This window comes from Sinohyriopsis cumingii, chromosome 14 (genome assembly GCF_028554795.1).
Source record: "Sinohyriopsis cumingii isolate HCF-2022 chromosome 14, ASM2855479v2, whole genome shotgun sequence".
Taxonomy (NCBI): Eukaryota; Metazoa; Mollusca; class Bivalvia; order Unionida; family Unionidae; genus Sinohyriopsis; species Sinohyriopsis cumingii.
In genome coordinates this window covers 100,645,354-100,671,548 of record NC_142974.1, presented here as the reverse complement: position 1 = coordinate 100,671,548, position 26,195 = coordinate 100,645,354, and the positions used below count along the sequence as shown (strand labels likewise).

General features: G+C 35.8%; 1 protein-coding gene across 1 annotated transcript in view; it reads left to right on the top strand.

Moving 5' to 3' along the window:
* The window catches only part of LOC149784490 (uncharacterized), a 200,423-nt gene extending 174,685 nt beyond the window's left edge, over window positions 1–25,738 (top strand). Inside the window, exons 11-13 of the mRNA XM_089932578.1 lie at window positions 4,098–4,562; window positions 9,000–9,608; window positions 13,738–25,738. Of these exons, the coding sequence (XP_089788704.1) occupies window positions 4,098–4,562; window positions 9,000–9,575 (1,041 nt within the window). The 3' untranslated portion in view covers window positions 9,576–9,608; window positions 13,738–25,738. The remainder of the gene's footprint in view (window positions 1–4,097; window positions 4,563–8,999; window positions 9,609–13,737) is intronic.
* The last annotated feature ends 457 nt before the right edge of the window (window positions 25,739–26,195 follow it).

Below are 26,195 nucleotides of genomic sequence, written 5' to 3'. Positions count from 1 at the left end.
CTAACACAAAGTTTTCGTCTGAGTGCCCAACACCAAAGGGGTGCCGATGCCTCTGACATTACTAAACCAGTTGGCACATGTGTATAATCTCCAACTTAAAATACTCTCTGTAATCCATACTTTCTTAAGACCATGACATTAACACTTTGGCTTAACACATTAACCCCTGGAGCCGTTTGACATTTTCGCCTAAAAATCGAGTAGGAAACACATTTTGAAAGCTATTTCTGAATAGACTCGAAAACACAAAATCCCCGGTCATCTTACAATAACATACTGCCTAGTTGTGTTAGAAACATCGTTTTTCTTTGGCTATTTGACTCACGCATGAGCAGAAGGGTAAAAGTTGGAGTTCTTTTCTCTTTTGTTTTCTTTTCTTCTTTTTTTTGCTAAACGGAGCCATTATTTTTGTATGGAGACTACTCTTTATTCCAAATGCCCATCTTATCCTACTTTTTGCAAAGGCTCATCTGTCTGTTTGCAGTTCATACTGGTTTGCCTTAGCTCTGAGACCAAAAAGTCTAAAATCCAAACAAAAAATCGGGTTCCGACCACGGGCAAATTTTGGGTTAAAAAAAGTCGGGTCCAAAAAATGAGATTTTTTTATCTGTATTTTGTAGTGCAACTAGATATTCCAGATTATTTGGTATCTTTGTAGAGCTACAGCTGTCTACCTTTCTATAATACCACCCACTTTAGTGTATCATGCATGACCATGACGCTACAGAGCTCGGAAGTAGACTTCTACCTCCTGCCCCGTTAAGTCGTCGCTAGGGGTTAATGTCTTAAGAGTGGATATATTTTGATTAGATTCAGATTGGTTTGGATAATCTTATCATTCTACACGTGAACCAAACACATGAACAGTTACCTCTTGCAAAGTGCATTTAGACAGTAGTGTCAAAACTTTACACGTTCAGCATAGAGTGGTCAAACTGGTGAAAGTGAATTTCAGAAGAACTTATATTATTGCAGCATCCCTTCTTTGATTATCAAAGTAAATTATCAGTGCTAATTCAAACAGCATTATAGTGCTACTAAACCATTATCATTGTGCAATTTAAATATTTCCTGCATTGTTTACACCAAATGGATCACATGACACACCTTTTGATTTGATACTTGTCAACAGAGGGCATTCAGGAGACAGAAGAATATGAGATTAATGTATCATTCTAGTCCTTCTTCAGCATGCTTAAATCGATCATGATAACTATGCTTTTAAGATGAACTGTGATTTTCCTTGCCTAAATATGTTTTCCCAAGCCTTCAAGCACTTGTATTATCAGTTTAAAATATTCCTACTTGCTTGCATCAGTATTGTGTTAAGATGTACCTGGTTTTTTGTCGACACTGGTCTGATCACATCTCATGTGAACGTCTACAACCTATTCCACACAATGCCAAACACGATAACTCTGCCATCCTTCCTTGGTGTAGCCATATTTTATGTTATCTACAACCTGTTCCACACAGTATCAAACATGCTAAGATAACTGTCATCCTTCCTTGGTATGGTCATGTTATATATTATCTACAAAACTATTCCACACAATGCCAAACACGCTAAGATAATTCTGTCTTCTTTCTTTGTTACAGGAAAACTATACACATAATTTGTCTACCACTGGAACGTCAGCTATAATGTGTGGATGTTTCGTGTAGGAAAAGTGACCTGTATTTATTTGACAGTATACGATCTGGGGGCATAATGAAAGTTATACTAAACATGTTAAAGGTCTGGTGCATGCATGCAATTGATTGTGTTTGACTAAATTGCATATTAGTGTTACTGATTTTAGTACAAAAGATTGTCAACTTCTTGCTTATAACCCGACGTTTATTTAACAATTTACTATTCATAAAAATATTAAAGGTTCATTTCAATGCGAGGCCGGTTGGGGGGGAGGGGCAAGTTGTCCAAAACCCACACTAGACAAAATCTTCCATAATAGCATGTCTTCAGAGATGACAAAAATACGCCACCTGCCACGGTGCAGTGGTTAATATTCAGAACTTGCAACCAACTTGCAGGATCGAATCCTGCCGTTAGATTAGCTAGACTCTACTACCATGGTGTGCCCTTAGGCAATGCATTTTGCTCAAGTTGCCTTTATGTTACATAACCTCTTTTGTGATGCTGTGCCATAGAAAACACATAAAATCCAAATATATGAAAATAATTTATTTCAATTATTTTTGTTTTGTTCTTACTTAAAATGCATTCTAAATGTACATTTTACCCAAGTAAAAACTAAACAAGTCTCTTAAATCTGAATTTTGGTCACGGTTTTAACATGCAGATTAAAACCTAAGAAAATGTTTTTGTTATTTTTAAATGATATAAATTATTGTTCTTATTTCAACACTAGTCCAATCTCCGTAAACAGAACCTGCTGAAGAGATTTTTAGTGAACTGTTAAAAATATAATTCACAATTCTCTTTTAATAGCATAGAAAACGTTCACACATTCTTTCTCATTTAATTTTTGTTTTCAAAGCAGAGTCGGATTGGTGGTCTAGCCCCCACCTCCTTCCCCAACAGTTAGAAATTGCAACTGGAGAGGGTTCACCTACTATGGTGTATCCCTGCACAAGGCGCTTCACATATTTATTTCAGTAAGAAAAATTAGCAAATCCATATTTTAATGGCAACATTGATTCATTGTACAGGAGATTATTTATATACAAGTCTTTCCTGTAAATACATAAATAAAATAAACCAGATATTTAACACTAAAGAGATAGGGGGTGATTACAAAATGAACACATTCAAACAAGCAATCTATACTTGATGGTATGAGGTATTTCTCATTAGTTGGAAAATAAATTTGAAACAATTGGATTACAAATTAACTTTCACTGAATGGTACAGAGGGATTAGTATTGGTTACATAAAATTTTACAGCTGTTAATTGCTGGGTCATAATTGGGGCTGTTAAAATGACACTCTATTTCAGGTTTCTCAATGCAATAAAACGACACATTCCCAACCTGAAATTTACATATTAATGCTAATTCTTATCGATATTTTACAGTAATGTTGACAATGGTACTACTCTGGTTTCTGTAGAAAAGCCACTAAAATCAATTCTCTCTTATTGACAGGACATTGTATTTTAGAAAAGAGATTAGGATTCTTTTTGGAAAGCATGCAAATTGTTATCTAGGTATGAAGAAAAACTAACCCAGTCGAAAAGAAAATTTCAATAGCCACACTCCTACCCCACATAAATGTTTGGTATCTCAAGACGTATGTTCCGTAGACCCTATTATGTCAGAATCTAGCTGGCTCAAAGTGGTGTTTATTTAACCTCAGAAACATGCTGTTGTAACAGTGTGTGCCATCATTACTGCTTAAGGACTATGTATGTAAGTCACAGTCCAAATTTCTATTCTTTTTTATTTTAAATAGCCAATTTGGAATCTATCTGTATGTATCTTAGAGGATTTCTCTCCCTTTCTAACAATATGATACATTTTTCCTGTCCAAGAGAACCCAAAATAACACCTCGTCAAGTTCGTGCATACTTTTGTACAATTTCTTTGAATAAAGTTAAATCATAAAATTCATAGAAGTGTCTCTGACCTTCTTTCCATGGGTCATGATGTAGATGTCTAGGGCTACATTGTTTAAAGTACATTGAGAATGCACAAAAAATATTTTAGATCTGCAATAACTAAAAATAGAAACGTTCCATAGAAGCCAATGAACCTTTTCTAAATACTCATGTGGTGAATAAACTCATTTGAAATGAATTACTATTGTCCAAAAAATATATAATCAACATACAAATGATGCTAAATCAAATATGACAGTGTTTCTAATAAGATACAAATCTTCAGTGATTTTTTCTCATAAACAACAGCATTTGACAACACTTGACAGGAAACATCCTTGCATAAAGAGCTATGTGCAGATGTACAAATGATGCTGATTCATTATCAGATATGTCTGCCATGACACAGTTTTTCATGGTTTCTCTGCTAAATAGAATTTTTTAACTTGATGCTAAGCATTCTGACAGGAAATGTCTTTTTTCTGTCTGTGTATACATATATACAGATACATATATATAATATTTTAATACTTTCAGGAGGAGAACTACTTCCTTACTCCTTGCATGCTTCGTCAGGAATCTCCGAGAGAAGTTATCTCCCCTGAACAAGATCCCCAGATGGTGAGCACACCACTTCTGCAGTGTGCATTTACAGGAAAGTATTTGCCACCTCCCATCTTCCATAGGCTTCTTGCTGCTTGTGTTGCGCACTGGCCAGTTGCCAAAAAGAAGGACACATCAGAAAATCTCATCTTCTGTGGCTGTTGTGTTTTCAACATTGACCTGTTGCATAGATTGACCTTGTACTTCAAGAACCATGTTGTGTTTGCAAGAATAACAAGGATGGTGGTTGGTGAAGTCACAACGCCTGATGCAAAGCTGTGCAGCAGAGTTAGACGGTTCATTACACTGAATCTCTCCAAGATTACCTCTTACTTGGGCCAGAACTTACAGTATGAGTTGCGTGTGTGCCCGCCATTTCATATGTGGCTTGCAGATGAAGTGAGTTATTTTCTGCATTTCTTAATAGAGGGGAAATAATATTGTTCTATTGCCATCTCGTAAGGTTTTGTTCTCTTGTAATTTTGTCTAGTTTAGAAGTGCATGGGCCATAAATGAGGTCATTGTGCCCCAACAGTTTACCCTGTAGGAGAACGGTTTCCAGGTAATATGGCAATGATATATTTACTACATTACATGATGTTGTGCTGGGACATATGATGTTGATATGTGGCAATACACAGAGTACAGCACAGCTGACCGCTCCGGCGGCCTAGTGGTTAGAGAATCCGACTCTGCGTGAGGTCGTGGGTTCGGTCCCCAGCCGAGTCATACCAGAGACTTACAAAAGTGGTACTAACAGATGCCTTGCTTGGTGTTCAGCATTAAGAGCTTACTGGTAGGACTGGTCGGCCTGTTGTCAGGATAATGTGACTGGGTGGGACATCATGCTACATGTCTGCGGCCTAATGGCCTAATGCTAAACATCACTATAAACTGCCACATTGCAGACATCATAGCAATATGACTGAAACATTGTTAAAGCTACGTTAAAGTGATTTTCTTTAAGGTACACTTTTGATGTAGGAATGATTTCCCTGAAGGTATGCTGTAGCTTTAGGAGTGATTTTCTTTAATGAACACTGTGGGCATGATTTTCCTTGACCATTTACCTCATAGCATTTATTACATTGTAGCCTTTCAAAGGGATATTTTCTGTAGGCATGATTTTCTTTGACCTGTTACCTCGTAGGATCTGTTACTGTGTTGACTTTGAATATACATGTGCCAAAACCACTGAGTCCAGTGTGCTGCAAATTGAACGCCTGCTACCTAAATGATTCTGTACAAACAGGCCTTCCAGTACAATTTCGAACAGTGTAGTTTATTTTAGTTCAGAATGCATTTGGACCATTTTGCCTTTTTGTACATTTGTATGGATAGGTTTAAGAGTAAAGGCTGATCTTGCTGTACTATACTTATTTTTCACAGAATTTGTATATATACTTGAAAATCGTGCAAGCACCCATTCACCATCAAGTCATTGAGGCTGTGTAACCAACCATAGCTGACCTTTCTTGATCTCTACTATACTGGTTACCTACATCTGTCTTACTATATCATCCAAATTTGATACATCATCCAAAATTAGTATTGTCTAACTTGATATTGTAGCCTGTGTATGACTTACTGAAGCCTTCATAGTCATAATTCTGATCATCCATACTTAAACAGTGGTGATAGAGAAGAATACAGCTACATCGTAAATAGCAGCTAGAGACATTATGGTAATTTGCCTCACTTCCTGTAGTTTTAATGTAGTTTTTTGTTCTCCAAAAATGGTACTTCAAAATCGAACTCAAAATGGCAGCTGTTGAAAAATACTTTTCTGTAAATGGTGTATTTTTGACTTGTTATGATTCTAAAAAGGTCAGACAAATATTCACAGTAGTATTACTCATTTTGTTAAAAGTGAGCTTATTATATGGCCCAGCATCAGTTGTCTTTCCATCCAAAAAGAGTTGCTTGCCTTGAGGTAATATTTTGGTTATTCGAACTTTATTTACTTTTTGAGGGGTTAGGTAAAATTAACACATCAATAAATACAAAGCTATGATTATTTAATCCTAATATATATATATATATATATATATATATATATATATATATATATATATATATATATATATATATATATATATATATATATATATATATATATATATATTTATATATATATATATATATATATATATATATATATATATATATATATATATATATAAAGGTAAATATGCACTAAATGAAAAACATTGAAAGGGAATGTTTAAATAAGTCTTTTAATAAAACCTTGTCCTTCACAATTAAAATTTCTTAATAGGAAATTACATAGGAATCGGAAATCATGCCAATTGTCCAAAATATAAATTTGCAGAGGGTCCAGAAACTCTAGAAATATAAATAAAAAGCAACAACAACAACAACAAAAATTATAATTGATCATTATTTGTTTAGAAACCAAGTTTTATAGTCAAACCTCCATTCAGTGTTATCCTGTAATAAGAGGCCAGTTTGGTCTTTTCCCTAAGGGTGGCTGCTTAAGACAGGTTGATTGTATTGAGATATTTTTAAATTAAATGAACAAACATTGATTATACTGTTTCATTTAATAACAACAAGGTCCCAGTAGGCTCGTGCCATGTTTGAGACTGGTTAATTGTTAAACTTTTCCACTTTTGAAGCATTGGAAATCAATTAATAATCAGTCTAACCAATTTAAAGGTTTTCACATCATCACTTGCACTATGGGATCCATATTTGATGTTGTAGCTGACTGTAGACTTTCTTGTTCATAACTGAGCACGATAAATCAAATTATAGCATGTACTGTAACTGACAATTTTGGACAATATTTATCTAAAAACGGAAATTGCAGTTGGTCATATAGAAATTATATTTTAGCCAATAGCCACAATTGCTTTTGCCTGTAAGTACAACTATATGGAATGGAATCATTAACATGAACATTAGAATAAAACTCATTTAATGTTAAGATCAAGACAGACTTTGTGCATGGAAAGACGTTCACTGCATTGTCTCAATTTAATGGCATTTCAGTTCTGCTCCAGCAGCAATGCATATTATGATTATTTTTACTTCGAAGATTATATTTTATGTGACTATTAACTATTAATTTGCTAAGTTACAACACTGAAAGAATAAAACCATTAGGTAATGACTATTTAGAATAATTTAAGTTAAGAAATGATAAATGCTACTTACTGGGTTCTGTTAAACTTTTATTTTTTTATTACAAATGGGCAGTTGGAGGGATGTTCCATAAAAACACAGATGAATACAATTGTTCATGTTTTTTTTTACAATGGAGTATTTGAAACCTTTTTGTTTAAAATTAAACTGGAATTTCTTTTAGCTTTGAGTGTACAGGTTTACTTTTTATTGGTTTACCATCAGATTTTATAGAACTTTATTGAATAAATTGGTAAATAATAGCTCCTACAGATGAACATAGTGAATATTAAAGGGTTATTTGGAATTTAGCATTATATATGTTGCAGTTTGCTGGCATTTTATGGAAATGCTGCTTCCACCTCATTTTAAATGTAATTTTTTGTGACTAATTGGATCTATTATGTTTATAATTTCAACTTATTTTAATGCAATAAATGTTAACAAATGGAGTTAGGCTACAAGTTTTCACAACTTAGAATACGCCCCTCTCCTGCTATCAATATGAAATGTACGTATATAGCAGCAGTAAATTAACATCGTTTCATAATAATATCTATATATGTAAACATTATGATTTAGGCAAAATGGTAAGAGAGAGAGAGAAAGAGAGAAATATATACATTAATAAATTAATGATACATTAATGATCATGACACAAGTTGAACAAGAGTGCATACACCAAAATGAATTCAGTAGCTAGAAAAAAAGACTTACATTGTTCTGATATGCATATCTGCCAGGTTATATTGATTGACACTGATGTTTGAAAAGGCACTGTCAATGAAATAACCAATCAGTGAAGCAATCACAATCAAATCGCATTCACTCTGAAATAGACCAGACCTGTTGAAGTTGATATTTTGTTAAAGTGTACCAGGCACAAAGCAATATACAAACTTTGCATAATATTTGCCACTCAAAATAAATAAGGTACTTAAATATTACATGTGTGAAATGTATGAAATGACGTCTTCTTTATGGTGGTGTACATTATGAGTGACTAAATTTTATGATGAGAGTACCAGACTACCTTTCTTATTTTTTATTTAGTTTGTGAAATGTTGGTAGTCAAACTGTGAAAAGTTTGAATTTACAATTTTGAAAAATTTGTAATCAGAAATGTACTCTGTGGTCTTTATCTTAACTACTAAAACTGATTATCCTTATAGTAAAAGATAGGTGAATAAGGTTAAAGTTAGTTTTTGTGTAAATCTTGCAAAGAAAGGAGAGAAAACATCTTGGAAAATTAAATATTACAGTACCACTAGTTAGAATCTATTTATAAAAGTAAAGGTTTTGAGTTGTTTGTCTTTTGGAGAAAAAAACATTCCTATAAGAAGGAAATTTAAAGTAGTTTGTATTCTGTTCTTTCAACGTAATATGAATTTCTTTCCTTGGAACATACTACAGAAAGTCTAATAAAAACTCCATCCTGATGCTACTTATATAGTGCTGTTGGAAATCGGCAGTCCTTATCTGCTTTGCACACACTTTTTAGAGTCAGGAATTCTCTATATATAGTCAAGGGGAAATTTCATTCTTTTTTTCTATCTTGATAAAATTTAAAAACAGTCTCGTCCTCTACTTAGTACAATGGTGTCATGGTTATCAGGATTGTCATTTATTGTATATTTAGCTGTTGATGACATGTATGTTGTAATAATATTGACCTTCGTTTTTCTTGAGGGCCATGATCCTGATGCACCCATAGCACCTGAGCACATGAACCATGCTCGTCTCTGTGTTGCTCTTGTAACTGTTTGTGGAAATGCTCTGAGAGAAATTCTCCTTACCAACTTTCCTGGGACATGTACAGATATCTACCAAGCAATCCTAGCAAATAAAAGCAAGCTGACAAGCAAACATGGAAGACCCCTTCTTAACCCTCATCAATGTCAGCTAGTTTTCCCAGGTCCTCAGAAAACTGGAACTGTGGACCAGTTCGATATTTCCTTGCTGTATACACTGATCAGAAATGTCAGCACAGTTCCTGTTCCAAGAACAGGCTGGGGAAATGATCCACAAGATCAACCACTGAGGGACAGATCTCTAGGAGCTAGTGTGGAGCGAATTCGTTCATATAGGAACCATATTATTGGCCATTCCATGGATGGAAAGATTAGCCAACAAGGTTTAGAGGATTACTGGAGCAAATTTGATGCTGTGCTTCATGATATTGAAACTATACTTGGTGGGCGGTTATACACCCAAGACTTGGAGAAGCAAAGGCGACAGTTGATCTCCATCTATGAAGCCTGTTAGCTACAAATGAAAACCATGGATCATGAGTAACAGGTACAAATTACAGTATCATGTGTGTGTGTGTCTTTGTGTGGTATGATGGCAGCAACAGGTACAAGCACAGTGTGTGTTATATATGATGGCAGACACAGGCACAAAGTACAAGTACAGCGTTTGTGATGTATGGTGGCAGAAACAGGTACAAAGTACAAGTACAATGTGTGTGATATGATAGCAGCAACAGCTACAGGGTACAAGTTCAGTTCAAAATCGCATTCTCAGTGTTGTCCATTGTATATATCATCTCTGATCCAGTTTAAAAAAATTAACCGTCTGGTCCCATTCTGCAAGATCCCTTTTAAAGTATCCGTTCCATTTATGATTTAATGTATGATCATTGTAAAGAGTATTCTGACTGGTTGAAAGTTTTTACTCATTGAATGAATCTTAGTGCAATGTTAACAAACTGATGGTAATGGAAAGAAAGAAGCATGCTTGCAAAACATTGCCTCTCGAGTTCTGAGATAGAACAGGATGTCAAAAGTTTGGATAAAGGTTTGAAAGATTTGTGGAAATGGGAATGGCTCAAGCAGATATTCAACGGAAATGTTGTTAGTCAGCCTATAAGAAAACTGAATGCCAGATGACTGGCATTTTGTCTTCTTGGCAAGAAAGATTTGAATTATGTTAAATTGAGGTTGATATAGTTGAAGCAGCAGCTAGTTATGATGCCGTAGCCTCAACTTGGTAGTAGTGGGGTGTAATAAAATTAGTACTAGAGCAGCCAGCACTTCCAAAAGAAGCTGCATACCGAGAAAATGAATATCAGAAGCACAAAGTACAGCCAACACAAGGAGGTGTTTAAAAGGGGAAATGGCCTTATTGAGAAAAAAAAGAAAATATTGAACACTGAGCCAAAAACATCAGTTATGATAAAAAGGAAATATTCGTCAAGGCTGCACAAAGAGCAATACTGGCATATCATTATCTTGTGTCCAGTGGGGGGAAGAGTCAAGTGAATAGGTGAATTTTTGTGCTTACTTGTATATAGTTGAGTAGTTTGGTGTTTTTATGAATTGAGGAAAAGTGTAATATTATATTTGCTGAAAAAATTGAAACATTATTGTGTCTGAATTACTGTGTAAAAACTAACATTCACATGAAATAACTTGAGCACTAATATTATCAGAGAACAATTTGATTTAACAATGAATATTGAGAAAATCTTCAAGTAAATTTGTTAATTTTTCAAATGATTATTTTGTTATCTATTATGATAAGAAGGTCCACCGGGAGCAGTTTTTTTATGATTGTAATTCGGCTCCCTGGACCCCTGGATCAGGGGTGCTGCCCCTTCAAGACCCCATTGGGAGAGGACCCCCAAAGCCCCATTTCTATTTTTTTCAGTATTTTTATGAACACCAAAATCATGTCTGATAAGTACAGTGTGAATGATATGATGGCAGAGACAGAGTTTAAGTACAGTGTGTGTGTGTGTGTGTGATGTGATGGCAGCAACATGTATAAAGTATAAGTGCAGTGTGTGATATGATGGCAACATTAGGTAAAAAGTGTAAGTACAGTGTGTGATATGATGGCAGCATTAGGTAAAAAGTGTAAGTACAGTGTGTGATATAATGGCAGCATTAGGTATAAAGTATAAGTACGGTGTGTGATGATGGCAGCATTACGTAAAAAGTATCAGTGCAGTGTGTGATATGATGGCAGCATTAGGTACAAAGTATAAGTACAGTGTGTGATGATGGCAGCATTACGTAAAAAGTATAAGTGCACTGTGTGATATGTTGGCAGCATTAGGTACAAAGTATAAGTACAGTGTGTGATATGATTGCAGCACCAGGCACAAAGTATACATACAGTGTGTGTGTGTGATGTGATGGCAACAATAGGTACAAAGTATAAGCAAAGTGTACATGTCTGTGTGTGTGTGTGATGGCAGCAACAGGTGCAAAGTGTAAGTACAGTGTGCATGGTATGATGGCAGAGTATGAATACAACTTGTCATGAACAATGCTGTTGAAACGCTGATTTCAGCTCATCCATCCTTTTATTGTAATTTTAAATTTGAGAACTTTCTGGATACTTCATGGCAAATTTAGAAATGAAACATCAATATAAAGTGTAACGATCATGGTAGTATTTGTTAAATAGGAGATCATCCCATTTTTTATCAAAATATAAATATTATGTAATCATATCATGTGTACATAATATTAGACTACAGTTCAACACAGTGTGTCATCATGTTATATGCACCTAATATTACATTACAATTTTATATAGTGTCATCATGTTATATGAACCTAATATTACATTATACTTTTAGACAGTGTCATCATGTTATATGCACCTAATATTACATTACACGTTTAGACAGTGTCATCATGTTATATGCACCTAATATTACATTACACGTTTAGACAGTGTCATCATGTTATATGCACCTAATATTACATTACACGTTTAGACAGTGTCATCATGTTATATGCACCTAATATTACATTACACTTTTAGACAGTGTCATCATGTTATATGCACCTAATATTACATTACACTTTTAGACAGTGTGTCATTATGTTATATGCACCTAATATTACATTACAATTTTATATAGTGTCATCATGTTATATGCACCTAATATTACATTACACTTTTAGACAGTGTGTCATTATGTTATATGCACCTAATATTACATTACAATTTTATATAGTGTCATCATGTTATATGCACCTAATATTACATTACACTTTTATACAGTGTCATCGTGTTATATGCACCTAATATTACATTACACGTTTAGACAGTGTCATCATGTTATATGCACCTAATATTACATTACACGTTTAGACAGTGTCATCATGTTATATGCACCTAATATTACATTACATGTTTAGACAGTGTCATCATGTTATATGCACCTAATATTACATTACACGTTTAGACAGTGTCATCATGTTATATGCACCTAATATTACATTACACTTTTAGACAGTGTCATCATGTTATATGCACCTAATATTGCATTACACTTTTAGACAGTGTCATCATGTTATATGCACCTAATATTACATTACACTTTTAGACAGTGTCATCATGTTATATGCACCTAATATTACATTACACTTTTAGACAGTGTGTCATTATGTTATATGCACCTAATATTACATTACACTTTTAGACAGTGTCATCATGTTATATGCACCTAATATTACATTACACTTTTATACAGTGTGTCATTATGTTATATGCACCTAATATTACATTACACTTTTATACAGTGTGGCATCATGTTATATGCACCTGATATTACATTATACTTTTATACAGTGTGTCATTATGTTATATGCACCTAATATTACATTACACTTTTAGACAGTGTCATCATGTTATATGCACCTAATATTACATTACACTTTAGACAGTGTCATATTATATGCATATCATTTTACATCATAGTTTAATACAGTGTCATATATGCAGATAAAAGTGCATCACAGTTTTATACAGTGATAATAAACTGTTAGTTTCCTAATTTATTATACTGCCGGATAAAAGTGTTCATCATTTATCGTTAGAGAAAGACTTTCTAATATTAAAATTACAATTTTTCCGGAATGAAAGGTGATATTATTCTTATGGTAACAATATCATTTAAAGTGCCCCATGTTCATACAGTAACTGCTATAAGGTTTGTTATTTTTATGGGGACATCACCTTCTCTTCTTTGTACCTTTAGCAAAGTCACATTCTTGGCCATAGAGTATTTTCCAGTGATGTATATTTTTATTATGTACATTACTTTTTATGTCTGTGAAAGTAGTCGTTTTATACAAATGGACGTTTTACATGAATTGAAAGTTAATATGATGACCCTTTTTATTTTTGAGAGACTAAATTAGTGACAGTTTCTATTATTGTTGACATTTACTCATTACACTTTTAATTTATTTTTGGCATGGAAATCTAAACAGAAAACTCATTCCACACATTATTTAAAATTATGGATTTTGTGTTAATTACCAATGTATAAGTTGTACTATAGTTAGATTCTAGTGCTTAAATGATAAGGAACATGCATCCTGCTTTTTCCCCATCTAATTATAGTAATCCATAGGATTATTGAAAGTGGAAACTATAGCAATAAATGTATGTTTATTTTCAGGTTTATTCCATCAGAGCTACCACCCTTAGGATGAGGAATGCATGACTGGATCTGAGACACCAGCAAAAATGTACTAAAATATTTGGTCCCATGCCAAGAGTTACAACATTATGTGGCCATAATTAGGACCAGGAATCAAGCTTAATCCCATATTAAAAGACACTACTGTATGTAGCCAAAATATGGAACCAACATCATGCATAATGCCATTTCAAGGGACACTACTGTGTGTGACCATATTTATTACTCAGCTTCATGCAGAATCCCATGTCAAAAGACACTACTTTATGTGGCCAGAGTTTGGACTCAGCATTGTGCACAATCCCAAACCAAGAATCTCACCTGTAAGTGGCCATAGTTAGGAACTAGAATTGTGTGAGTTCTATAGGAACAATTGAGCAATATATTGCATCGTCATGTGACTAATCATTTCAATGTATAAGTGGTGAGCAGAGAGACAAAACATTTATAGAGTTGTCTGAGATTGTTCCTGTTATTTATTTGAATTAGTGAATAATATTAAGTAATTTAGATTTGAACAATCTCACCAGTTGTCAAATGTGTGCGCATTGTTATTACTGATGTTCGAAAGTCCTAAAAATGTTTGTGCCAACCTCTATTGTGGCACATATATTCTGCAAATTGTCACTTGTTTGCAAACACCATTACTCATACAGCAATCACCTTTAGTTGTACATGATACACAGACACGTATGATGTTCACGTGACCGATCACACATTGATTGTTTTTAGAAAGCTATGTAGCAAGAAAAAATTACAAAGAGGCCTCTAGTGAAACTTGTACCAAACGGTGGAAATGTATGCCAATCCTGAACTTCAACAGGGTATGATGCTATCCTGAACTTCAACAGGGCATCATTGTCTGCTGTTGGAGCTCAAGATTGTTGTTGCTACTTGTCCTAAACTTCTTATGATGTCTTGCTGCAAAATTCAAAATGATGCTGATGTGACCTGCAACATGGCCATCAAATGCTTTTTTGTATTTTTTTATTTCTTCTAAATGACGGAAATACCAACATGGGGTTTTCACTCATAGTCTTCATATTATGTTTGATTTGTTCTAAATGGATGACTCCGTGGGTTTTAAACTACAATGCGTATAATATCTATAGTCCTACAATACAAACCCGTTTGTTTGTACCCCCCTATCGATTTAAATAATGGAAACCTTTAATGTGATAAAAAGCGCAAGGAACTTAGTCAATTCATTCATTGACTTATAGTTTCTAACCTGACTGAGGATAGAGTGGCCCTAACACCGTCATATTATGCGCGTTTCATGCTTAACGGAAGTTTTCAGTGTAATAGACATACATGCTCGGATCCATTTCCAGTTTCTGGACAAGTCAATTTTCAGCAAAGGGGTTTATCACGACTACAGATGTACATATATAAGTCGTCTGCTTCCGATATTTAAAATGTCAAATCAAGCAAAGGAAAATAATGATAACAACAAATTTGCTTTTCACGTAGATTTAACAAGTGGTTTAATTTATATCTTCATGTGTGCAAAGGGATATAATTTCAAACTCTCAACGTAATGGTTTCCGAACAGGATGAACTGCGTCATTATGTTATATGATGGAAATAAACTTGCCTATAATGTACGCAGTATGGTGCCTTGTTAGTACAGAAAGTCTGTTAAGCATGAAAGGGTGCAAGGGAACCCAGCATTAGTGCCACTATGGTCACAGTCAGGTTAGAAATTATAAATCAATGATTCAATTGACTTAGTTCTGTGCACTTTTTATCACATTAAATGTTTTCGTTTTTGAAATCATTAGGGGTGTACGAACAAACGGGATGTAGAGTCAGACTATAGCTGGTCCTATATGACAGTAGTGCCAATCATATTGGTATCAGTTTGAAGATCTTAACTCCGATATAAGAAGTAATGTTTTTAATATTTACTGATTAAAAAGAGATGTACCTATCTTGGATTATTCTGAATTCTTTTCAGACAATAGAGCATCAGTTCCTTCGAGGCACTTTTATTTCATGATATGTGATATCTGATTAAATTTTGGTTAATTAATAATTGTCTAATTTGTATCACTACAATCTTATATATTTAGACTTGTGATTGTAGTGATGCTGTATATTGTATCTCTACAATGATACATGTGTAGACTTGGAATTGCAGTTACACTGTACATTGTATCACTACAATGGTATATTTACTTAGTCTTGTGATTGTAGTTTTACTTTATATTGTATTACTACAATTATACATATATTCAACATTTCTAGCTTTGATTTTAATTTTTACTGTTTTAAATTAGAAAATGAAGAAGAAAAAGCCTAGTAGTCAAAATAAAGTCAAAAGGAATGCCCCTATGTAAAGTTTGCATTGTTTTGTTTCCAATATGCCTAAGTTAACATTTTGGATCAGATTTGCTAATTTCTCCATCAAGTACTTCTGCTACCTCCAGAATCCACCCTTGACTTAGACTTGAAGAGTCTCTCTCTCTATACTAGTTCAGTTTTCAAATGTGTTCATCTCTACTGTCAACAAGGATGTCTTGTGCTGACTTTGCTGTCTGGACTGGCCAAGTCAGACAGTAATCCAACCAAACTTCCAATACAACCAACCTCATTGCACCTATAATGCTAGCTTAGGGCACAACAGTCAGACCAGCCAAATCAACCGCAGATACCTACTCAGCCGTCCGTTGCATCCCAGCCAGCTTAACGTCCTATTAGTATACAAGCCGTCCGGAATGTCCCAAGCCCACCTTCAATGCCTCCCAGTGCGGAGGATATTCTGCAATGTATGTTAATGAGTGGATCATCTTTGCCATAATGTATTTCCTTGCCGAGAACATACCTACTGAAGAAAGAGGACCCTCAAGTTGACAACTGATTCAGAAATTCTGATCATCCCATAGAAAGAACTGAACACAGTTTCAAAGCTGCCATATAATTAATTTTTCATATCCTACCCTCTACGAAATGTCCCCCACTAACAGTTACAAATTATATCATTCAAGGTCAAGGCTTCATTTGATAAGGTCAGAGATGATGCACATCTATTCTTCAGAATTTTACCACAGTCCTTGAAGATTGCATAAATATCTGGTCACTTCTCGGAGAAAAAAAATCAGCTGTCCTAGTAATAACAAGGCCTTGCTCTTTTGGTAAGTTGACTTCCAGACATCTCTTTCCATATTGGTACATGACAGACAGTGACATATGGATGTGCCTATCCTTAACAAAGATTTCACTGCCATAAGTTGTTGTCCCCTCAGTTTTACAAGGTGGACAGACAAGGCTTCCCACAACACTTCAAAACTAATATTGAATGTAGTTTCTATTTTATCCCTATCGGATTTAGCCTCTCATGGTGTACCATTTGGCAGAGAAGGCCAAGAATGAACACAGTGCCGATATGGTCAGATGCTTCTCCAAAGTCATTAATGGAGTGGTTCATCATGCTATGGCTAATGCCTACTTCCATTTGGGTCACCACGCAAAGTCGGTAATGCACAGATGCAAGTACAAGATCCATTCTCAGCTTGTCCTCATCACAACCAGTCCCAGAGATGGGATGACAAGCATCAGAGATATGATAACATGTTTTCTCCTCTTGTACTCCTCACAGCTCCAAACAATAACTTATCTGCTCTACTGCCCCTGACAACCTTCATGTGGTGCCAGGATCCTTATGTTCCACAGCTCATCGACCAATTTATTCATTCATGATGAGTAGTTGATATAATTGGTTTGGAAGTGCTCCACATTCAGTGGGGGACCCATATGACTGAGTAATCTAAATTGCTTGCCTTTACCGTTCACTGCCATCTCACCTTTGGCCATATCAGTTCGAGTCTTAAACTGAGCTTACGTAGGCATGTGAGAAAGCTTTCAAGTAACTTCTCACTTATCTGTGGTTCTCCCTAGTGTTTTCCCAGTTTTACCTCACCCAGTTATACTATCCACCATGTATCGTATGCTGAAAAATGGTATTCAGCCAACATCTCATTCAATCAGCCCCTTGCCCTCTCATCATTCCCCTTCATCATGGAAACTGACAACTGATATATTGCAGAAGGAGATAAATACCTGCATTTAGCATACCAGGTAGCAGTGTTTCAGTTGTGTGCCCTATCTTTCATCGTCATCTTCATCCCATTGACTTTTATCCACACATTGGTCTCCATCATCACCCTTTTCCGCAAGACAGTGTACCTAGATGACATCTTACACAAAACTTGTTTGGCTTTGATTCATGATATCCACAACCTTTCTCTGTCTCATTCAAAATTTCAGTTAGATAGTAAATATAAACAAGTCAGGTCTTGTTATTTCCCAACATTTCATTTATTTGTATATGGGGTTATTCACCCATATGAACCTATTCCATCTTTCTTCCAAGTGCATCAGATGCATTGCCCTAACATTAGATAGAGTTTCATCCAAAATCTTTTTCCCGGAGAGTATTCCTTCAACACCCTGTTCATTTCATTGTGTCAGAGGATCTCATGAATATTGGCTGCCTCTACATGTGTCGTTTGCAAATGTCCCTCCTCTTAGTGGCATACAATTTCCTGTCCAGTAGATTAGCAGGTAAAGATCTAAATGGAAATCAGTCACTTCCTCATTCAGTGGCAGAATAAGGATTGGGAATTACATTGGAAGCCCAGAAACTGCATGTCACAATCTTCTCAGACACAAGCTTGGTAATTGGAGGATGTGGCACTTACAAATGGTCAGTTGCAAGTGGAAACGACAAGAAAAAACTCTTAATATCAAACTTTCAGAAATAAAGGCAATCCTGAAAACTTCCCATGATTGGCAGGATCGTCTTCATTAAAATAAGAAAACCTAGCCCAAATGTCAGAAAATGCATTGGTGTTCAGTTACCTTCAGAATCAAGGTGGAGCGAAGTCGCTATAACTATGACTGCTGATATGGGACTACTTTCGTTGGTGTTCCCAACATTAAATAAGCATTCAGGTATGACACATTTTGGGCAGGCTCACTGTTCTGGATAATTCTCTATAGAGCAGGGTACAGATACTCCAAGCATTATGGCTCCTCCATCCATCTTCCATCAAGTGTGCAGCCTGTGGGATTGACCAGTGGTAGACCTGTATGTTACAAGGTGGGACAATGAGCTGACATTCTTTTGTCTCCCTACTTTTGTATCGGAATACATGGGCTTTCAACATCTTTTTAGTCAACCGGGAGGGAATCTGGATCCATGCCTTCACCCCAGCAGTTCTGATTCTGAAATTAATCCAGAAAATGAGTGACACAGATTGGAACATAATTCTGATTGCCCCATAGTTTCTCAAACAGCTGCAGTAACTATTGTTTTTAGCCATGTCTGGATAACTTCTATTTCACACATGTCTTTTGTGGCCATGTGCAGACAAAAACTAACAATCTTCAGCTGTGGAGAGGATCTCGTCATCTAGTCTCAATTGCCTTCCACCTTTTACGCATATGAGGCGAAATGGCATGCTTTTTGACTGGTGTCATGCAAATGATGTCACACCACTGTTGACATCCATTCCTCAGCTGGTTAACATTTTTCTTCTTCTCTTTGATGTCTGCGGCGGTTCGAGTCTAGGATTCAGCCAATGTGGGTATGTGAGAAAGCTTGCCAGTAGCTTCTCGTGGGTCGGTGGTTCTTTCCGGCGTTTTCCCGGGTTCTTCCTCCACCATTAATACTGGCCGCCATGTATAGCCTATCGCGTGCTGAAAAATGGCGTTAAACCCCACAACAACAAAAATCTTCTCTTTGAAAGTAAAAAACTAGCACATATAACAATTAATCTCATTGCATGATTTGTGACACAGTTAGACACCATGGACATTTTGACATTAGTGACCACAAAGATCTATCAGACTTCGCTTAACACCTTTAATCTAACCGGACTTCACTCAGAAACCCTGTTCCTGAAGCGGAATCTATTTTGTAGGTCTTAGTACGGTTCAGCTTAAGTTGAAGTCTTTGTCCACTGTTGCACTGAAGCAACTATCATACAAGATCCACTTTCTGATAGCCTTGGCTTCAGCTTCAAGAGTAAGAGAGCTTCATGGTCTGTCTGTGGATCCAAAAAACTACCTTCCGCTTCATTCTGACAATTCATTAGTTTTAATGACACTATCAGTTTTCATCGCTAAGAATAGGCTTTTCTCTACTGGCATCAAGGAAGTAATTTTTAAGCCCCTCTTATAAATTGATCCTTTGAGAGAGGCTGACACACATGAAGTCCATCCAGCTTAGATGCCAGAGGCTTTTCTTGTCAATAAAACTAGAGAACAGGAAATGACCCCTTAAGCATCATTGACAGAGACTCACACAAATCGAATTTGAATCTAGTCGGTCTCGTGGTTGCTGCCCAAACAGTCACCAGACCACACCACTATTGACACACCTGCACCCTTGGGTAGGACCTCTCAACTTTTGCTGTATTTGCCCAAGAAAAACTTTTTTTGAGAATTATTTATTGCAGGGAAGTTTGTTACACATGTATATACACTTACATTCAGTTGTATTGGCTATTGGAGAATTTTGCCCTTAAAAATAGAATAATATTTTACTATACAGAGTTATCTAGGTAGAGGCTGGATGCTCAACATATCCTCCTCCTTCTAACTATTGTCCTAAACTTAATATAAATGATTATTATATGCTCATTAATTTCCCCGTTAACTTTACATTGTCAGAATCGTGCAGTATTATCCGATATTGAACCCGCGCGCCAATACACATATTGCGTTCATGTGCATAAAGGAACTACTTTATACTATAAACAAACAATTTACGCAGATGCCAGCACTTCATGGACAGCCACATACCAGCTGCTTTGGCACATTCCGCGTTGATACAATGTTTCAGATTTAGGCTTGTTACAGTATACAACAAACGCAAACAAAAATTCCTTACAAATAACGTACAAGTGACAAGTCATATACTGTCTTATTTAGCTGGTAATAAGATTGGCCAAAAAAAATATACTTACAGTTTTACATTCTGAATTTCCTCAAAATGTACTTAGTTCTGCAAATCCGAATTACATGAGCCATGTCGTAGGTTCTCAATCTGGATTACACATTTCGAAATTGTACTACTAATTTTGATAAGTGCAATTACATCCTCCTTACTTCACTCAAAATGAAATAAGCATTAAATTCCATAGCGTCTTTTTGATAATTGCAATTGAAAGACTTCATATTTTTCCCACATTATGATTTCAAACATTCAATGACAGAAACAGAAACACATTTGCAGATGTCAGCACGCTTCTCTCTAGCTTCTTCAGTCCCATGTATTTCATGTGGAATTGTCCCATACAAATCCAGTCCATAATCACGAGCTTTCGTAGAATCGAAAAAATACCAAAATCTATTCATTCCAGATCAAATGGAAAAGTCGTTGCAATGCACATTCATTCACAGTATGACTCCAAATTTCAATTTTAACCAGACACGCCATTTTCTTTCGAAAGTTTTGTCGGGCGCGCGACTAAGTTCAAATTTATCTGGGCAGAGTTATGTGCACAGTAATAATGTTGTTGCGTAATGATGAATATGCGCTCGTGTACTTAGTTTGGAATACGGCATACATTAATTTACGTTGTTTCTTATAGTGTATTTTGTTTATATTATTAAGCCTTAGGTAGAATAAAAAAATGAGCATATAATAAAAAGGTTACTGCATTTGTATGGGAAAATATGAACTCATTTTGTTGGATGGATATACTGCACTCCCAAGGTTGTGCAGTATTCCATCCAAAAAAACTCGTTCATATTTTCCCATACAAATGCAGTAACCTATAAGTACTGTATTTGATAGTGAAATGAAAGTTATAGTACGTTATGTTTCTCCGAAAATACTTAACCTATCACATTATGATAAATCCCTCCCAACTGTCACTGCAGTGTGAGCATACTATCTCAGATAGTGCTTAAGTTAAACCAATATCTGGCGAATGAAAAGCCAGATAATGGGGTAATGGGAGGTAATCTATAAGAGTTAGTTGCCTTTGTCTATACAAAGCATAGACAGATTTTTCAAGTCTAAGTGAGGGATGGACTCTGTAGGTAGCAGAAATAGTTCCCTAATGTTACTGTGATTGGGTAAGCTTTTTCAGAGACATTATTATATACAATTTCATATATATCAACATGAAAATAACCATTGATAAGTGGTATTTGTGTTGTCAAATTTATATAATAGACTTCAGGTATATTTGTATAATCAAAACCGTATCCTTCGGTCTTCAAAGACTATGGAGTTGTGCTCTGAAAAGTCAGTTGATGTACATCATGAGTTGTGGCTGAAGAGTCCCACTTTGGAGTGACGATCTCAGTTGTATCTGTCACACTTGAAGCTGGTGTCTTGGGTTTCCATGTCTTGTTTCATCTCATTCTAGCTTTGGGCTTTTTTCAGCTCTGCTGATTGCAACTATTGCCTCTCACTTCTCTTAAGTCTTCGATTGAGATCATGCCTCCAGCTACTTAGGTCCTCGCTAGTGCTTTCCAACTGTTCACATCAATGTTCAAAGCACTGAGGTTCATTTTGCACACATCTATCATCCACAGGTCTGGGCAACCTGGCTGCTTTTTGCCAGAAGCCAGTTCACTGTAGATGACGTATCATTGGTATACACCCATTTTTCCATTTGGTGTACATGTCCAAGCCATCATAGGCAATGCTGTCTTAGCGGTGTGATGATTCTGTGATGTGTTCATGTTCTAGAACCTCTGTGTTTGATATTCCAGGAAATGATAAGGATGTGTCGGTGGCAGTGTATCTGTTTTGCCTCTTTTCTTGGTGCGAGTATAGTCACCATGACTTGCTACCGTAGAGGAGTATGCTCATCATACAGGCCTGGTGCATGTGGTCAGTGATCTTGTTCAGACTTGACGTTGTTGAAGCGTCCTTTCGAATGTAGGAGTTGAGCTCTGTGTCAAGAGAGGATGTCAGTGATGGTAGACCCATGGTAATTTAACTTGCTGACAACCTCGATCTTATAGTTGTTCATGTTAATGGAGGCTGGTTCTTATACAGATTGGCCCATTATTACCATATATTTTAGGCTGATGGTATGTCCAAAATCTTGACAAGCTCTTAAAATAGGTCAGTGATGTTTTGGAGATTAGCAGCTGTGTAGCAAAGAGTACAACGGATGAGATCTTAGCATATCTTGATATCTTGGTTTTGGCTCTGAGATGGTAGGGTGTTTCATCTGACCTTGTGTGAAGATAGATTCCCTTGGTTGCTTTAGCATGAGAGAGAAGACTATTCCAAAGAGGGTAGGCGCAAGAACATATCCCTGGTTGACTCCACGCAAGCTCTGAGGAGCCATGAAACTGAATATCATGCATGTTTTCATGGATTGACTGGACCTTGCTGAAGAGCTTTGTGGGACATCTGATCTTTTATAGTAGCTTGACCAACCAGAATGACCTTCTCTATTCCTTGCACTTCTCTTCTAGTTTTCTGTGAAAATCATGTCAATGATTGACTCTTCTGCTTCGAAGCCACACTGTGGCTCAGGGTAGTATTGATTGCAAGTTTCTAGAGTCTGTTCAGGACAATTCAAGCAAACACCTTTCTTTTGTTGCTCAGCAGGGAGATGCTCTAATAGTTGTTCAGTTGCTCCTGTCATCTTTGTTTTAGCAGAGAATGATGATGTCAGAGTCTCTCGTATCTTCTGGTAGTTCGTCCTCTTTCCAGGATAGACAAAGAATCTTGTGGAGGTGTCTGAGTATGATAGATTTTGCACCGTTGATGACTTTGGGTGGTATGTAATCTTTTCCAGAAGACTTTCCTTTTCCTAAGCTTTTTGTTGCCCTGCTGTGTTTATTAATGGTTAGTTCATTATTATGTTCGGCCAACCTAGGTAAGCTCTCGATGCCATTGACGGCTATATTATTGACAGTGCTTTCCCACGAGTACAATTCAGACTAGTGTTTCAACCAATGCTCCATTTCTTGTTGCAATCATTTGTGTTCACCCCTGTAAATGGTTAGGACTTACTGTCTCCTTGATCCCATTGTACATGTCTCTGATGTTGCCTATATCTGCTGATGTTTGGATGTTTAAACATAACTGCAGCAGATAGTTCTTGGCACAGCATCTGGATGTCCTTTGAACATCGTTTATAGCAAAGAATCTAATGGTGATGTTAGAATTTTGAGTTGGATAGATTTTGTACACTTGACGGCTTTTGATGGTGTGCCATCTTTTTTTTTTTTTTGGGGGGGGGGGTCTTTTGAGTTCGGCCAAGGTACAGAAGTTCTAAATGGCATTGAGGGCTATATCATCAATGTTTTCCCAGGATTTTACCCAACGCTTCATTGCTTTTCATGATCATTAATGTTCACTCCAGTAAGTGATTTTAGAGAGGCTGTCTGTTTTAAATATGACATATACATGCCTCTGATGTTGCCTGTATCTTCTGTTTGGATATAGCTGCAGCCAGTAGTTGTTAACACAGCATCTTGCAATCTGTTAAGCATTGTTTCTAGCAGCTGTTATTGCCTGTTTTCTTGTTTATGGAAGTCTTGTAGCTGGCAATGACAATACTCTTGACCAAAATGACAGATCATTTCACTAGAGTTTCCTTTCAACCAGTCATTGGCCTTGTTCAGTTTTTGGCCACAAACTGACTGGGCTTTACTGTAGATAATATTCTTCATTAAATCCCATTTCTGCTGGGCACTCTTGCCAGGACTGTTGGAGTGGAGATTTCTATGTAAAGTGTGAATGTACATTTTTAAGTGTTCACGTTTTGGGATTCCATTGATAGTGGAATCACCTTCTTTATAGAACTGGTCCTTTCTTTTCAAAGGTTGAGTGGAATGTTGGAGCATATATGCTTACAATATTTATGGGTCCTTGAAAAGTTAATAGGGATAATACCAAGGTTCTGTTTGAATTACCTCTGTGAGAGTCGATCATCGCCATGAATGTGTTTTTCTCTGTGAAACATACCCCATAACCATTTGTCTCTTCTGGCCCTTTTCTTGCCAGAAGAAGGTGTAGTCTTTTATCTCTAAGCAATCCATTCGATAAGAGGTGTTTCCTGGAAGGTTGCAATGTCAACGCTTAGTCTTTTCAGCTTGTGAGGGTTGTCTCCCTTAGCCATTTATATTATAGACTATAGCTAGATTTATGTTAGAATATATATTTGCATAAAAGACTTTAGGGATATTTGTATAATAGAATAATGTTATATTTGCATAATAGAGTTTAGGTATATAAAGTATAGTAGAATATAGGTATATTTGTATAATAAATCCTATTTATATTTGTTTAGTGGAACATGTATATATTTGTATAATAGACTATAGCTATATTTGTATGATATATTTATATAATACACGACAGGCATATTTGTATAACAGACTTTAGGTATATTTATACCACAGAACCAAGTGAGTGTATGGTATGGCCCAGTATCTGTCATGTGTCTGCCTGCCAGCAATTACTTTTACCATTCTGGCATTCATATTTCTGATCCCGTTTCAATCAAGCATGGAATATGGGATTATGTCTTCAAAATCTTTAATGAGCAAGATACTGGACAAGGTTCATGCATATTAATGAGGTGGTAATGCATCTAATTGTTAACCTTGCTGCATCTCTGAAAGCCAATTTTCTGATTCAGCTTTGATCATATTTGCAATATGTGCTTATGTCGTTAAGGCTTCAAAAGAAGTGATCGTGGAACTTGAATGAGGCTTTGTCCAAGTGTCCAGGTGTTGTGTGTGCATCTGTGATAAACACCAATACCTATCTTTTATATGTAATGTTGGGATGAGTTTTGCTGCATAAAATCCAGGTAAGTATTGTCAGTGCATTTCTGATGCATATCATTAAACACATTGTGTAAAAAAACTTAGAACTCACTGACACTTTAAAATTGTATTGCTGTATTGAAATGCCTGTAGTTTTTATCTTATCACGCGTATATTCATTATTGTATGGCATTTTATTTATTAAACAGTATTAATCACACATTAGCTTGGATTTATATTTGGTATTTATACCATAGTCTCTTGAATATTGCTAATATTGGTCAGTGCAAGTTATATCAAACACAAATTATTGAAGGAATTATATGAAGAGTGTACATGTATACGAACATATTTGTCAAACATTGTGTTGTTCGGTAATACTGAATTTTTTCCTCAAAATAATTGAGTTACATTCTTTTAGCCATAGCTCACATTTGGTAAACGCAGTGATATAAATGAGATTTAAAATCATATTTGGTATAATGAATAAAGTGGCAGCTAAGTTTTTCAAATATTTTTCATGAATTTGCTTTCATAAATTTGTATTTGTTAGTTACCTAGGTGAGTGATATCAAGCCTACTTGGTCATCTTGTTACAAGATACGATAATTCCTTTAGAATGATTCAAATTGGAGATAAAATATTTAAAATTCTTTGGTAAGCAAGTGGATACAACG